Genomic DNA, 15,183 nt, shown 5'->3' with positions numbered 1-15,183 from the left:
TTATATGTTTTATGTTATGTCTTAAACCAAGCTATTAAGTGTGTTAAGCACCGCGAGAAAGGTGGACGGTAAATTGTAGAAAAGATACGAGATTGTAGATATTAATTTTGTAGTTGTCATACGCAATGTAATGTTTATGTAAGGTATAATATTATTTGTGTGATTTGTTAAGATAGTTTATATTATTATCTATGTAAAAGGATAAATATAAATATATCTTTATACTTAAAATGAAATACAAATAAAAGATATTTTTTTATATTAAATATAATAAATATAAATACAAGTATTACTCGATATTATATATAATTCTTCATTAAATATAAAAAATGTCAAATACAATAAGTGGAAAAAACTTGTTACGGCCAGCTGGATTGCAATGTAAAAATCTTCAAGAATATTTAAAATCACGTCCACCAGAAGTATTAAACAAATTATATCATAATCCTCCAATTTGCTTGGCTGTGTTTCGGGAATTGCCAGTAATAGCAAAACATTATGTTATGCGATTATTATTTGTTGAACAACCTGTACCTCAAGCAGTTATTGCCTCTTGGTGTTCTAAACTTCATTTTGAGGAACATCAAAAAGTAGTTTTGATACTAAATGAACTAAATGTATGGAAAGAAGCATCAATACCAGGTGGACTACCTGGATGGATTTTAAATACTACATTCAAGAAAAACTTAAAAATCGTTCTTTTGGGAGGTGGAAAACCATGGACAATGTCGAACCAATTAGAAACTGATAGTAAACCTAGAGATGTTGCATTTTTAGATTCATATGCATTAGAAAGGTGGGAATGTGTTTTACATTACATGGTTGGTTCACAACAGCAAGAAGGTAATCTATTGAAAATATATCTTTTTAGAACTTTGATATGAATAATTACTATTATTTTACATTATAGGTATATCTGCTGATGCTGTTAGAATTCTTTTACATGCTGGCTTGATGAAGCGAGATGAAGCTGATGGAAGCCCAGTTATTACACAAGCAGGTTTTCAATTTTTGTTATTGGAAACTGCATCGCAGGTACCTAAACAAAATTATCTCTTCTAATACTGTTAGTAAACTAAGATTAAATTTACCAAATAAAAGTAAAAATGTGTAAATTTTATGCTATATTTATTACTTTAAATACATTATAGGTGTGGTATTTTATTTTACAATACCTAGATACAATAGAAGCAAGAGGACTTGACCTAGTTGAATGTCTTACTTTTTTATTTCAATTAAATTTCTCGACACTTGGTAAAGATTATAGTACTGAAGGAATGTCCGAAGGTCTGTCAACATTTTTACAACATTTAAGAGAATTTGGTTTGGTTTATCAAAGAAAACGAAAAGCTGGAAGGTAAAATGTAACATTTCTTTTTATTAAAATAGTTTTAATTATTTAAGATAAATAATAACGTTATATTCAATGAATATGTTTAGATTTTATCCCACAAGATTAGCATTAAATATTGCAACTGGACAAAATAAACCATTGTCTAGAGATCCAGAGAAGGAGGGTTACATTGTTGTTGAAACAAATTACAGAGTATATGCTTATACAAACTCGAATTTACAAGTAGCTTTACTTGGATTATTTTGTGAGATGTTATATAGGTATGTATTTGAAGAAGTCAAATTCACTCCCTATTGATTGACACTCATATAAAAGCTTAAACTATTTTGTTTATAGGTTTCCAAACCTTGTTGTGTCAATATTAACAAGAGATTCTGTACGTCAAGCTCTGAAAAGTGGAATTACTGCTGCCCAAATTGTAGGGTATGTCTTTATTGAAATAATTCTTATATAAATATATATATATATATATATATATAATAAACTATCAAAGTAAACAGTTAATTTGAACTCTGCTATATCAACAGTTATTTGCAGCAACATGCTCATGGTAAAATGATAGAAGCAGGTCCTCCAGTTTTACCACCAACTATAGTAGATCAAATTAAATTATGGGAAAATGAAAGAAATAGATTCATATTTAGTGAAGGAGTTTTATATAGTCAGTTTCTTTCTCAAACTGATTTTGAAGTGCTTAGAGATCATGCTCTTTCTACTGGAGTACTAATTTGGCAAAACGAAAGGTTTGTTTCTATATTAAATATTTTATTCATATATATTTTTTAAGAATTAAATAAACAAATGCTTAGAGTATGAAATATTTTATTTTTGTAGGAAACGGACTATAGTAGTTACGAAAGCAGGTCATGACGACGTAAAAAAATTTTGGAAACGATATTCCAAAGGTTCCAGTTAGTACAGCAAGAATAGTACTAGAAAACTACTGTTTACAAACAATTCATATAGTAAAATTTCCTTTGCAATTATAATTATTTTTTCATTTTTAATATTTGCAAGATAAATGATTCATTAAATATTTTGTTATATGCCATAAAGTGTATAAAGTATAAATTTAAATATTATAAATGAAAAACAAAAATGTGTAAGAATATAAAAATCTAAGTCATTTAAGGCGAAAAATAAATATGATCAATTTTTATCAGTTTGTATCAATTATTTATTAACATCTCAGGTTATTTTAATGAAGAAGTTTAACCATTGCCAACTAAAAATTAACAATTCGTCGTAATAAATTATGTAAGCAAATACATATTGTATATTGAGATTTTTAATGAGAAACTAATTTTGTTCTTATTATATAGTTACAGATTATCCGCTTGTACACAATATCTATAATTTTGAAACTTATTTTCTATTTAATAAAATATAAATGATTTTGATAAAATATACAAGATAATTTTTATTTATCATAGCTTTGTTTAAAAAGATAATGTAAAAATGTGATGGAATATTCAAAAATTAATACACAAAATAAATCAATTCATTTGTATGTAATTTAAATTTGTTTAATGAAAGAAAAGATATTCAATTTTTTGTATAGAGTATCAGTCCCAAATATTAGATGATAAAAGAACTTGCTGTCAGTGCTGTGGTGGTGATGGTGTAGGTTTTGGCATTTTAGATAATAAACTTTGAATTTCTTTCTTTTCATCATATGTTTTCCATAGTTCATATAAATTAATGATGTAACGTGCAATCTCTTGAATTTTTTCCATATCAGCATTTAATTCAGCAAACCATGCTTTTAAATCTTTTTGTAATATGACACAAGCTATTTGTAAACATCCTAAAAATATTTTCAATGATATATCATAATATAAAAGATATAATACATCCTATTATTAAAGTACTCTTTATATTTTCCTACCAATAGCTATTTGGTGTGGTGGATATAATAAACATACATCTGTACGTAAACTATCATTAATTATACGCCAAGCCAATGTAAGTAATTGTTCATCTGGCCCTACATCTTGAATGAGGATTAGTAAAGGTCGATATGGTTGATATACTATTAAACAACAATCTAGGTGTTCCAGAAGATAAAATTCACATTCTGAGATATGGCTTCCACGATAAGGAAATTCTTGTGAATAGGCATAATTGAATTTATTTTTTACTGAAATATATAATAATAACTATCTTAAATCATCACATATTTCTTTTCTTTGATATAGACTTATTTCATTCGATATTTATCTTATTCTATTTATTATATATAGTATACATACAATTACGTACCTACAGTTTGACAAGCTGCAATTAATCTATTGTGAGAAATAACTCCAAATTCTTCTACCTTTGAAGCTAGAAAAACTGATGTAGGTGCTAGTAATAAAGGATCTATACACTTTAAGCTGTTGCGAGCATAAAATCTTTTAAAATAAACAGTTGCTGTGGCTATAACTTGTTGTCTTAGCTTCAACTGTTCACCCAATACTTGTATCACTGAAAAAGTACAGAAAATACTTATTTAAATTATTTAATAAACAGATATATAAGCACGTGATGTATATAAATGATACAAATACAGTTACATTGAACTCATGGTATAACAATATTCCCTAATCTTCGCAATATTAAGTCACATTGACAACATTTTGGATTAATTGGCTAATCGAACATTTAGCTTACGATTAGAAAAAAAGATGAATAATTTTTGATATTCTTCTTCTGTGAAAATTGAAAGATCATGTTGTCGTTCTCGCACTAAATCCTGTTTATCTAGAAGCCATTGTTGACTAAAAGCATGAAGTATTTATTTGTATTATGAAATAAAGTTGCAAAATAAGAGCTTATGAGAATATCTTACTGATGTGAACTTTGCCAAAAATTGCCAGCCATATTAATATTAAGTTAATTGCCGGAAAAATAAGCAAGTTGTATATCACTGCAAACGTCTCTCGATTATTTCCAGATTCTAAAATATGCCGGTTTGCATTTATTCATTTAGTTGTTATTTACTTTAGTCACTACATATTTATAAAATTTAGTACGAACATCACGAATGTCAACATATTTTCATGGTCACTCGTATTATTTAAATTTATATTTTCTAAAACAATTTTAACGTGATTTAAGTAATCTTGTGTTTGAAAATTTACCAATTTCAATAGATTTAGTGACTTGTACCTATTTGATGCAACATTTCTTCATATCGTCCCGTCAAATTTCCCTATGTTTTCTGCATCGCTATTTGTTAAAAGTTAACCTCCGATAACTTAGATCCATGGTTAGATCCATGTTAAATCCTATACCAGTAACTTTTTAGTACCGGAAATACTTAAAAAGACGTTTTCCCGAATGTAACTGATAATGCAACGCGGTACAAATAGAAGTTTTAATATCTCAGATATAACATACTTCTAAAACTTTTCTGATATTTTACGTGATAAAGTATATTACACAGTACATGTTTTGTGTAAAATAAACACACATAAAATGACTTAACTAAAGAAAAATATGGATCAATGTTTCTTTCTACGCGTGGGAGTATGAGGATGAAGTAATGTATGTATGTTTCACTTCATCAACACTTATCGATCATTAATTATAATAATTAGTTAATTTTTTAAAAATAAATTAAGGAGTTGTTTAAAATTATATTACTATAATTTAACATTTGTTTCGTGAATTTGTATATTGTTGTATACTGTTTATTTTCATTGTTTATCGTATTTTAAATATACTTTATAGACATCTTTTTTTTTAACAATTATGAAATATAATGTTTAAAAGTTTTATACGTCTGAAAATTATTTAGATATATTTAATTTAAAAAGCAAATTAATTAAATTAATAAACATCTTTTTCATTTATTTTATAATACTTCAAGTGTTTTAGTTTCACTTTTGTTTTTTATTTGAATTATTCTATAAAATCGATATTTTCATTTATTCAGTTACTTTATTAATATAGCACGCTACTAAAATTACTGACATTTTTCCTTGAGCTTCTTTATGAAAATAGCATATATACATATACATGTATGTATATTAGTTTTTAAACGTTTTTTAAATATCATTGAATTCTGTATCTATAAAACAAATCAAGCATTATATGGTACATATAATAAAAATTTGTTCTATTATCGATTCATAATTACGGTTTAACATCGACTAGATAAATGTACTGGAAAATGAACGCCTCAAGTTCAGGGACGTATTTAAATAAGGATACACCAACCGATAGAAGTAACAAAGTCAATACCGCGTTTTATAAAATAAATAACTCATTATTAGATTATATGACATTATTATATATATGGTAACATCCTGTAATGTACATTAATTGCTAAACTACAATTTATTGAAATATAAAGTTAAAAATAACGTGTAAGTATTATTCGTTAATGTTTGATATAATATAGAAAATCGTTTAATAAAATGAGATAAATATGTAACAATTTATAAGAGATTTTTATCAGAAAGTCAGGAAATTATAATGCAAAATAATTTTTATGTAAATTTTATGGAAAAATAATGTCACACGAGAATTCAAAGGCTTAAAGCATGATAAAATTATACAATAAAAGAGGATAATGATTATAGTGAAATATTTGATAAGTAATAAAGTAATTTCGCAGGATCATGAGTAACTTAAACGTACATTGTCCGCCATAGAGACGTTAGCGCGCTTAATTATTAACAAGACTGTATGGGCAGCATCGATGAATGAATCCTGTTGCGCAGACCGGTAGCTTTCATTGTAAAAGCGTCGATAGCTAGCATATAGTTAGTCAATTTTACGGGGTGAATGTCGATGCGCGAGTTTTTGGCCAGTATAGTTTTTTGTGATTTCAGTGAAAAATAGGAACGAAAGAAATTATACGGTACGGTTATATTTTGGCAAAATGATTGATATTTCAATTGTGGAAGATGTATTGGAGAAGATACAGAAAAAGAGATGTTTTCGAAACGAAAGCGACGGTCGGTAAAACCTAAAGGGAGCAGGCGTGGACTGCGAGTTCGAGTCGGGCGTGGGGATGAACTCTACGGGGAATGCGAGAGGGAGGAGGACTAGGGCGCTTCCTGTGGTTGGCACTAGCCTAAAAAAGCTCCATAAACAGAATCGTGGCCGAATGTCTTTTCAATGCAACGAAAATGGTGAAGTGTGGGAAAAAGTGGGCATTGAGTAAAGGCTTCGACAGCTCGAACCATGACAGAGGCGTCAGAGGAGTAAGTAATATTACAATGTCTGTGATACTTTCTGACGATTGTTCCGCTCCGAAACCTGAAATGTCCGTGACTATGGCTTAAGTTTTGTGCTCCTTTGATATCACGTTTACAGTGCGGCACCTGACAGTTCTACCTGACCTCGTCCTACTCATTCTCCTGTCAACATTTTCGACACTTATCAATCATTGCATTTCAATTTCCTCAAATTTTACATGATCCTTCAAACGATTCTTCCCTTCTTAGAAACGTGTCATGATCGCTGAACACCTATAAAAATTTACACGAGTAAACGTATGATTTCGATTCAAGTGTTGGTGTGTTATCCTCTGTCCGTGTAGGGGTGACCGTTCATTCATTAAATCGATGTCAGCGCGTAACATCTGCTATCTCGTACATAATAGCGATTCTTCGCTTTCGCGTACATATCGGTCTTGCGCGTTTTTACAATATCTTTAAACCAATCTCGACCTTTTATTAGTTCCAATATTTCTTACCAAGTGTAAATTTATGAATAAAATTTCATTTCCTATAAACCTTATGTGACAGAAACAAATTCTTTATACAGCTGTGTAATATTGTTAATTAATATTTAAATATATTATTAGTTTTGTTCGTGATAAAAAAATAATAATATAAAACGCCATAAATATGCTTTTACTTTGCATTAAATAATATATGTAAGTTTTAAATATTTTTCTAAGAAATTTTTTAAGCAATTTCTAATAAGTATGTTTATGTTAAAAAGTGTTATTGTTAATTAGTGGTCACTTTGTAATTTCTTAAAATTTTATTTTTAGTGGTAACTATTTGGTGAGGGTTCGTGCCCAGGTAATGACAAGGGATGATAGTTCAGGTGGTTGGGTTCCTCTAAGTGGCGGTGGTTTAGCAAATGTTTCGGTTAGACGAAGACCAACTTCTTCAGGTGGACATCAGTCTAATAATACCAATGCATCTGGTATTTCTACTACGACTGTCTCTATTACTAGCAGTATACAACCTGTATCAACTACAAGTGTTACTAATACCCAAAGTCATGGATCTTCTAATAGTTCTCCACCTGGTGCAACTGAGAAGATGCATGAATACCTTATTTATGGGAAACGCATCACTGATCAATCAGTAATATATATATATATATAAATATATTTATTAATAATTTAAATATATTGTAGTATGTGTATTTGTTGTAAAATATGATACAGAGTTATTTTCTTTTCCTAGGTTGTTCTTAGCTGTACAATTAAAAAAGATTTCGAATATAATAAGGTAATGCCAACTTTCCATCACTGGAGGACAGGAGAGAAAAAGTTTGGATTAACATTTCAAACAGCCGCAGATGCAAGAGCTTTTGATAAAGGTGTTCGCACAGCTGTTGAAGAATTGTTAGAAGGTAAATTGTTAATTTAACTATAGCATCTACTTCCATTATAACGATAGAATTAATATATCTTACAATATAATGACATAAATTTTTATTAATTTTATTCTTCTGCTACTTTTTGTGGAATGTACAAATGGTAAGGATACCAACGTTATTTTAAATATTAACTTATAAATGTTTACTTCAAATAAGGTTTTAACAATATATTTTCTATAATTCAGGGTTGGCCAATACCACATTATATGGCAACTCGTTAGATGTTGGGGATGAAGATGTTTTTATGGTATGTTATTTTGAAAAGAAATAGATAAGATATATCAACACATTTAAAATTGAATTTATTTCACAGACTTTAAATTTACCTGTGGAACCACCAGAACCACGTCCCTCATCGGATACACCTCATGGAATAGTACGACTGTCCAATTATCATTCCCAGTGTTCAGATCTTCCTGATTCACATAAACCTATTCATTATATTGGTGGACCATCTATAAAAGTGCCACCATCTCAGCATCCTTTGGCATCAACTGAAGATGTTGGATCAGATAGCTACTCTTATGTGCAGCTCACAACGCTTAATCATGAATATTTATATCCGATCATCGGTGATCATAAAGGAGACCGATTAAATAGACATAATACCGGCAGTTCTTTGAAGAAACCAGATATTATAGTATCCCAACCTTCTAAAAATACTATGAAACGTAATATCCGATTACGATGTAAACATTGCCAAGAGCTGTACACAGAGCAGCACAATCCTAGGGGGTCTTGTGAATACGCACCTGATCCTATTAGACGAGGAATCGCAAAAATTTCGTGTCTGTCTTGTGCTCAGGGTATGTTATACCACTGTATGAGTGATGCTGAAGGTGATTTTACCCAAAATCCTTGCAGGTGAGTAAAATTTTTGCTGATATGTTTGTCTAAGCTATTTTTTTTTATTCTTTAGAACTACTTTCTCAGTTGTATCATAAAGAAGCTTTCAAATGTAGGTTTTTGATATCTATAATGTATTCGATAGTTATTCATTAACTAAATCGTTATTATTTACTTTTGGGATGATTATCAAGACATAGCTAAGAATACATTATAAATCAATATTGAATTGTGCAGTTGTAGTACAGAAGAAGGATGTGGACGCAGATGGTTTGGTTTGGCATTATTATCACTGATCGTTCCTTGCTTGTGGATTTATCCTCCACTAAGAGCTGTTCATTGGTGTGGCACGTCCTGTGGAATGTGTGGAGGACGTCACCATCCGATGGAATAACTGGAGGAACCCTTTGATATCTCTGCTTCATACTCAGTTGAATCAACTAACTTTTCTTCATCACGCGGTGCTGTGGCTAATGTGTATGAATGTCATGATCTGAGTATGGGCCGTTGTCAGAGGTATCAAAGGGGTAGACAACTTCCAGTACATGCACTTATCCATCAGCGTCATCTCTGAAATAATTTGTTTTTAAAAAAGAAACAAAATGATAGGAGCGCAAATTATCGCATTTAGCCCTGAGATCATGTATATTCCATACATTTTGTATATTTTATTAGCAAATGCATTATTTAGACACATCTGTACATTAACAATTTGAGAATGGACATCGTTTAGTATTTACTCTGAATGATTGGTCCATAATAATATTATCTGGACTGACCAAGTATTTGTGATACATGGTGCACACTGTGAGAAATCAGTCAAGAAACGAAATGTAATTTGTTATTCCCAGTTTGAAAGCTAGTTTTCGCCTCATATAAAAACGATAAAGAAAATGTTTGCTGTATTATAAGATTAAATTCTGCTGCTATTATCGAGAAAGATGATTAGACAGAAATAAATTAAAAGTTTTTATTTTATTATAAATAAGTTAAAGATATTATTTATTAATTTGTACTTTGTATTGTATTTCGAATTTCATGAAACAAATTAAAAATAATGTGTAACATTTTATACACATAAAATTATACATATTACTTAAATTAGATTTATCTTTCCTTTTTTTTGTTTTTAAGGTAAGATTTTGTACATTTTTTGTATATCTGAATCCAATATTGTCAATATTGATAAATTTGTTTTTTAGCATTTTACATAATTTTACTAGAAAAAGTAATTTGAATCAAATTTAATTTATTTTTATTCAAGTACAGATTTTGAATCTCTTTTGGTAATTAGCACAAACTGGTTGGTAAAAGCTAGTTGCACTTTCACAAATATGTATTGAAATTAATGACTAAAAATTGTATCATGTTTTATAAAGAAATTATACGATCATTCGGGAATGATTGTGAATATATGTAGTAGAATATAATTTTGTTTATATATCACTAACATGCAATTCTGTTTTTAAGGATCTTTTGTATTGTGCTCTTTGTATTTACAAAATATCAATATTTATATAAACTACATAGTCAGTTATCTGTTAAATGGAACTTCTTACGCTACTATGTTGGCACAGTGTTAAATGCTAAATAATATCAGTATTTACTATTTACTAGCATGGTACTTTTAGTACTACCAATTTTATTGTTACTTCATGCACAATGAAAATAAGTATAAGAAACTTTAAGTACATGTATTGTCAGTTTGAGGCTTGTTATGTATATTGGAATATATTTTCAGTTTAAAACTAACTATATCTATATTGAAGGATAGTAAACTTGGTTTGCATAAAATAGATTGTTTACAGAAACGTGAAACTTTCTATTTTATAGTGTATTATAGTTCTTTAAGATACCTATACATACATGTATATGGCATTCTTTAAAAGATTCTGATTTATTGTATAATTTGCATACCTAATTATTTTTTTAACTACATTAGTAATTAGGAGGTAATTCGTTTCATTCTATATATTTTACAGTAATTGAATGATATGAATATATCATTGTTGCATATTTAGGAGAGTAAGATATTTTTAAAAGAAGGTCGTGGTTGGTTTTTAGCAATAATTCCGCTTATCGAAGATCTGATTATGTATGCTTTATAAATAATTGGCTTTATAAACCATAATGTGTGGTTTTAAAGGTTTATTTGTTTTAAGAATCCATATTTTGTATTCAAATTTTAGTTGACAAAGAATTAATTCTGATCTCATTAAATTGCTATAAATCTTTAAGCGCAACACAAAAGCATAGTTGTTTTCTGGTTCATACTACATAATTATAAATGGTAATGCAGAAAAACTAATAATTTAAAATTGAAGCTTCTAAAGTGATATGATAGATAGAATCAGTGAACATGATCTAAATGTTGTAGGATGTTTTTACATCATTTTTGAAATACAATTTCTAATACATATGCGATAAAGTCAGATGCTGCTTTGGAATAACAAAGTAAATTAATTACTAAATGGCTTGATTAATAAGACTTTTGCAGACACACTTAATTAATTTAAAAGGAGAAATATGTATTTTGAAAACATACATAAAGAGAAGAATTAATTATTATTGTTCAATAAGTTTCATTATGTCTTACGTTTCTAGTCCAATAATAATAATTTGTGTTTAGTTCATTTATTAATTAAAACTTTTTTATGTCAAAATTGTCTTATGCTGAAAACTTTAAGTCATGTATGTATAAATCTTGTATATCTGTGCAGTTAATGTAGTTTTATTAACAAATAGTGAAAATTATTTGACATAATGTATTATACATATTTAATCTCAATTAATTTTAATTATTTTATTTCTCTTTTACTCTTAATCCGATCTAAAATATTTTTTATATTTCTTATTTAACATTAGATATTAAAATATCTCTTATAGTTTACTAATCTTATATGACATGATTAAATACTACAAATTGCATTGGCATAACAAATCTTATATCTGCTTTTGTGAGTTGATTACTTCATGATTATACTTAATGATATCATAATATTTTATCTCTCTGAGCTTCATATAATTTTTTAATATATATATATATATACATATATATGATTGCTGTGGTTTCCTAATGTTTCTAATAATTTTATTATATTTGTTTACTTCGCAAATAACTTGTAAAAACCTACAAAATTTAAATAGAGACGGACAGAGAGCAGAAATATCCATTTAATAATAGATTTAATATCTCTAGACAGCAACACTCTCTTATTCATAAAGTCAATTTTTATATTACAATATATTCGTTTTTCATATATTAATATCTCACTAATAAATATAATATAGATCTTAGTTTTAAAAGCAACAGTTTTGTGTTGTATAAGATAAGATACATTTAATATATTACATATAACTACTAAATTAAATTTAAATTTGTACATGCTAATTCTTTTAACAGAAGGGAGGGAGAGTATTAAATACAACTTATAATAAAGATACTTCCAAGAAAATAATGATCTTTCATTTTGATAATATAAAAAATTGTATTTATACTTTTACTTAATAAGCTCAGGGAGATATACAACAAAAGTGGTATAATTAGACTTCCTATATACAATATGCGTTTATCGTAAATTGATTAATATCAATCAGGATTTATTTTATACAGGAAATTTTATATAAAGATCTTTAGAATTACAAATCCACAAAATTCGAAAGAATTTTATTTAAAAATTTGCAAACTATGTAAATATTAAATTGTTTACTGCCATAGAAAATCGATAGTTTAATTTTGATATCAAACAAATTTTTTATTTTTATTGATTCAAAGTATTCCATTGATACATTATGTAATGTAGACAGTCTCTTTCTGTACAATATTTAATTAAATATCATGACCCGTTTTTAGTTACAAATAAGTACAAAAAATTATTTTTTCAATAAGTCCGTTGTGATGACTCATACCAAATGAGAGATACATATATAATCATATTCACAGTGTAGTTTTGTATGACATTGTATGAATGTACTTCTATTTAAATTCTTTTACTTATGGAGTATGACTGTAGGTTGCGATTGATCTGAGATATTATAACGTGTCTATAATTATAGTGATCAATAATGAGCAGAAGATATAAATAAATATAGTTTGTACGATAATTATATGACAATGTTGATGATAATAATTATCGACACTGATATGTATGGATGCATGAAAAGAAGCGCAAGTTGCGTAAGCATATATAACGAGCTAATGAACTGGGAACGTATGCACATATAGATACGAATATGTATACATAAAGTTATTGTGAAAGTTGTCAAACTGGGAAAATGCATAAAGGTGGTGCCTGCCAGAAATGGAAAACATGTAAACAAATTAGTGGCAGTGCTCAAAAACGATCAGTTTGCAAAAAAACTTATAGGGTATTTTCACTGATAATGTAAATGCTGCAAGATTAACAAATACAATTTTAATTTACAGATTCATTATATCATAAATGTTTAAATCTTGTATCATTGTAATTAAAAATATGTATCATAATCCAAATGTATAAGAAATAAATATATTGTATCATGACAAAATGTCATATAAATCAAGTTTGTTGTTCTAAAAGTTTATGAAATACATTACAGTACATTCTGGAAATATGTTTTCATTAATCACTGATCACTAAAATATATATATATGTCGGAGATGTAGGAATAACGGGCCTTTCTTTTGGAATGTTGGGAAGATTCCCAATACTTTGGGTTAAACTGTTTGTTTAAGCTGATCATTATAGTATTATAACAGTGTTATAACAGTATAACAGTTGGAACCCGACAAACCCGACATATATATATATAAAAAAAAATAACTTATGTGCTACATAATATTCAATTTATATTACATTTACATTTTATATATAATATATAAATTTACAATTATACTAATTAAATGAATAAAATATGTACATATTAAGCTAAATACAAAGGAAAAAATTTATTAATGTGGAGCTGGTGTGTGGCCATCTACATAGAAATTTCTTGTTGCTTGAGGCAGTTCTAATTCTATACCATCTAATTCTTTTGTTAATATAATTTGACAACCTAAAAATATAAAATTGTTTCAACATTTGATCAAATTTACACATTTGCACTAGATGAGTTACATATGTGTCATTCAGATTCCTTTACTAGAACCTGGATCGCACATGTATGAGTTTTTTGATTGTGCTAAAATGCTCTGATTCTGGCGTCAGACTGAGCTCCAAATTCCTCAGTGCAAATGTGTTAATATTAAATATTATATATGTCAAACTTGTTTTTGCCTACCTAATCTAGAATTTTCTTTTAAAAATGGAGCTAAATCTAATAAATCCTCCTCTTTTTCTTCAGCTGTTGGGAGTTTATCCATATAATCATGATGTACATATATGTGACAAGTGGTACAAGCAAGAGATGCTTCGCAAGCACCTTCCATTTCAATTCCATATCTATGGGCTAAATACAGTACATTATCTCCCACTTTCCCTTTTATAGGTATTCTTTTTCCCATTTTATCAATAAAAGTAACATTAACGCTATAAGATTTAAAAAACCACATTAGTTAAGACCTAACATGATAAAATCTTTATTTTTTCATTTTTATATGACAGAATTATAATATTTATATATAAGGAATGTATATGTAATTTTACCTACATATCAGCTTCTGATTTTGGGTCTTGCATTTCATATTCACCATGGAAAGAATCTGAAAAATATCCATTAATCAGGTAAAATAATCTTTTTTTTAGGCGATTAAAATATATACTTCAGACATTAAGATTATTTGTAGCAAATAATATTTATATATATATATATATGATTAATAAAATTATAGTTACATTCCGACGTATGAATATCGAACTTTGATATTGTTATTATCTGATTCCTTGGTGAAAATGATCTTTTTATTAGATTTTTCCATGTTGAAAGCTTCAGAAGAAGTGTCATTTTTATATAATTTTAATTCTACGTTTTTAAACAATGTTGTGATAGTACCATGCACATTTTACAAACAAAATACTTTTATTTCATTGATCATAGAAAAGAAAGATCGAAAACTTGTAGTAAAAACCATAAAGATATTGCAAACGTCAGTGTTTAATAAGTACACACTATTGTTTTATATTATTACTAGTAAATTCAAAGAAATTAATCTTTCCTTAGCTTATATATAGAACTAAATTAATTTTTCAAGTGGAATTTGATTTTGGGTTGAATTCTACTTTAGTGGTCTAAAAATTATAGACTTTTTTATTTGCAATCTTGTAGTTTTCGAGGTGTAGAATCTGAAAATGTAAGTTTTAAGTTGCGGAATCTACTAGTTCAAAAATCACGACTATGTCAAACTGAGAATTTTTAGGGTATTTTATGTTAACGCCATGTTGGTTTCTATC

At 28.0% G+C, this 15,183-nt stretch overlaps 4 protein-coding genes across 10 annotated transcripts; 2 read left to right on the top strand and 2 right to left on the bottom strand.

The window, feature by feature from the left end:
• Nucleotides 1–254: 254 nt before the first annotated feature.
• On the top strand, nucleotides 255–2,425 carry LOC117237798 (general transcription factor IIH subunit 4). Of its 2 annotated transcripts, XM_033502143.1 has the most exons (7): nucleotides 257–843; nucleotides 911–1,035; nucleotides 1,152–1,357; nucleotides 1,441–1,614; nucleotides 1,691–1,777; nucleotides 1,882–2,097; nucleotides 2,189–2,425. In XM_033502143.1, exons 1-7 carry the CDS (start codon nucleotides 330–332, stop codon nucleotides 2,268–2,270), a joined length of 1,404 nt encoding a protein of 467 aa, XP_033358034.1. In that variant the 5' UTR covers nucleotides 257–329; the 3' UTR covers nucleotides 2,271–2,425. The 2 variants fall into 2 exon arrangements, with proteins under 2 accessions (XP_033358035.1, XP_033358034.1); XM_033502144.1 differs by lacking the exon at nucleotides 2,189–2,425 and having other exon boundaries at nucleotides 255–843; nucleotides 1,892–2,057.
• A 383-nt stretch (nucleotides 2,426–2,808) lies between these two features.
• On the bottom strand, nucleotides 2,809–4,636 carry LOC117237802 (cyclin-C). 3 transcript variants are annotated; one of them, XM_033502151.1, is made up of 5 exons: nucleotides 4,188–4,491; nucleotides 4,010–4,116; nucleotides 3,617–3,823; nucleotides 3,243–3,494; nucleotides 2,809–3,161 (listed from the first exon to the last, which is right to left on the bottom strand). In XM_033502151.1, exons 1-5 carry the CDS (start codon nucleotides 4,217–4,219, stop codon nucleotides 2,956–2,958), a joined length of 804 nt encoding a protein of 267 aa, XP_033358042.1. In that variant the 5' UTR covers nucleotides 4,220–4,491; the 3' UTR covers nucleotides 2,809–2,955. The 3 variants fall into 3 exon arrangements, with proteins under 3 accessions (XP_033358042.1, XP_033358043.1, XP_033358044.1); XM_033502152.1 differs by lacking the exons at nucleotides 4,010–4,116; nucleotides 4,188–4,491 and adding an exon at nucleotides 4,508–4,636; XM_033502153.1 differs by lacking the exon at nucleotides 4,010–4,116 and having other exon boundaries at nucleotides 4,188–4,473.
• Nucleotides 4,637–4,749: 113 nt separating this feature from the next.
• LOC117237800 (sprouty-related, EVH1 domain-containing protein 1) lies at nucleotides 4,750–9,418 on the top strand. 4 transcript variants are annotated; one of them, XM_033502145.1, is made up of 8 exons: nucleotides 4,751–4,885; nucleotides 6,178–6,552; nucleotides 7,350–7,671; nucleotides 7,774–7,942; nucleotides 8,058–8,069; nucleotides 8,155–8,216; nucleotides 8,283–8,833; nucleotides 9,053–9,418. In XM_033502145.1, the coding sequence occupies exons 2-8, from the start codon at nucleotides 6,533–6,535 to the stop codon at nucleotides 9,207–9,209; spliced, it is 1,293 nt and encodes a 430-aa protein (XP_033358036.1). In that variant the 5' UTR covers nucleotides 4,751–4,885; nucleotides 6,178–6,532; the 3' UTR covers nucleotides 9,210–9,418. The 4 variants fall into 4 exon arrangements, with proteins under 4 accessions (XP_033358037.1, XP_033358036.1, XP_033358038.1 ...); XM_033502146.1 differs by lacking the exon at nucleotides 8,058–8,069 and having other exon boundaries at nucleotides 4,750–4,885; nucleotides 9,053–9,209; XM_033502147.1 differs by lacking the exon at nucleotides 8,058–8,069 and having other exon boundaries at nucleotides 4,754–4,885; nucleotides 8,191–8,216; nucleotides 9,053–9,209.
• Nucleotides 9,419–13,717: 4,299 nt separating this feature from the next.
• On the bottom strand, nucleotides 13,718–15,173 carry LOC117237795 (adrenodoxin-like protein 1, mitochondrial). The gene is made up of 4 exons (XM_033502140.1): nucleotides 14,629–15,173; nucleotides 14,444–14,495; nucleotides 14,075–14,322; nucleotides 13,718–13,849 (listed from the first exon to the last, which is right to left on the bottom strand). Exons 1-4 carry the CDS (start codon nucleotides 14,735–14,737, stop codon nucleotides 13,746–13,748), a joined length of 513 nt encoding a protein of 170 aa, XP_033358031.1. The 5' UTR covers nucleotides 14,738–15,173; the 3' UTR covers nucleotides 13,718–13,745.
• Nucleotides 15,174–15,183: the final 10 nt, after the last annotated feature.

This window comes from Bombus vosnesenskii, unplaced genomic scaffold, assembly GCF_011952255.1.
Source record: "Bombus vosnesenskii isolate JDL3184/JDL3185 unplaced genomic scaffold, Bvos_JDL3184-5_v1.1 scf7180000013403, whole genome shotgun sequence".
NCBI classification, from domain to species: domain Eukaryota; kingdom Metazoa; phylum Arthropoda; class Insecta; order Hymenoptera; family Apidae; genus Bombus; species Bombus vosnesenskii.
The sequence above is the reverse complement of the archived record's forward strand: the minus strand, read 5'-3'. Positions and strand labels throughout refer to the sequence as shown.

What these genes read in the sequence shown, in the direction of transcription:
- LOC117237798 (XM_033502143.1), top strand. Translation starts at nt 330, where the DNA reads ATGTCAAATACAATAAGTGGAAAAAACTTGTTACGGCCAGCTGGATTG. An exon ending in TGGTTCACAACAGCAAGAAG is followed by an intron (nt 844 to 910) that starts GTAATCTATTGA and finishes TTTACATTATAG; the next exon opens with GTATATCTGCTGATGCTGTT. An exon ending in ACTGCTGCCCAAATTGTAGG is followed by an intron (nt 1,778 to 1,881) that starts GTATGTCTTTAT and finishes CTATATCAACAG; the next exon opens with TTATTTGCAGCAACATGCTC.
- LOC117237802 (XM_033502151.1), bottom strand. Translation starts at nt 4,219, where the DNA reads ATGGCTGGCAATTTTTGGCAAAGTTCACATCA. An exon ending in TTTTGGCAAAGTTCACATCA is followed by an intron (nt 4,117 to 4,187) that starts GTAAGATATTCT and finishes TCATGCTTTTAG; the next exon opens with TCAACAATGGCTTCTAGATA. An exon ending in ATTCATCTTTTTTTCTAATC is followed by an intron (nt 3,824 to 4,009) that starts GTAAGCTAAATG and finishes GTACTTTTTCAG; the next exon opens with TGATACAAGTATTGGGTGAA.
- LOC117237800 (XM_033502145.1), top strand. Translation starts at nt 6,533, where the DNA reads ATGACAGAGGCGTCAGAGGA. An exon ending in GGGATGAAGATGTTTTTATG is followed by an intron (nt 8,217 to 8,282) that starts GTATGTTATTTT and finishes TTTATTTCACAG; the next exon opens with ACTTTAAATTTACCTGTGGA. An exon ending in TTTACCCAAAATCCTTGCAG is followed by an intron (nt 8,834 to 9,052) that starts GTGAGTAAAATT and finishes TGAATTGTGCAG; the next exon opens with TTGTAGTACAGAAGAAGGAT.
- LOC117237795 (XM_033502140.1), bottom strand. Translation starts at nt 14,737, where the DNA reads ATGACACTTCTTCTGAAGCTTTCAACATGGAAAAATCTAATAAAAAGA. An exon ending in CGATATTCATACGTCGGAAT is followed by an intron (nt 14,496 to 14,628) that starts GTAACTATAATT and finishes GATATTTTTCAG; the next exon opens with ATTCTTTCCATGGTGAATAT. An exon ending in CCAAAATCAGAAGCTGATAT is followed by an intron (nt 14,323 to 14,443) that starts GTAGGTAAAATT and finishes TAAATCTTATAG; the next exon opens with CGTTAATGTTACTTTTATTG.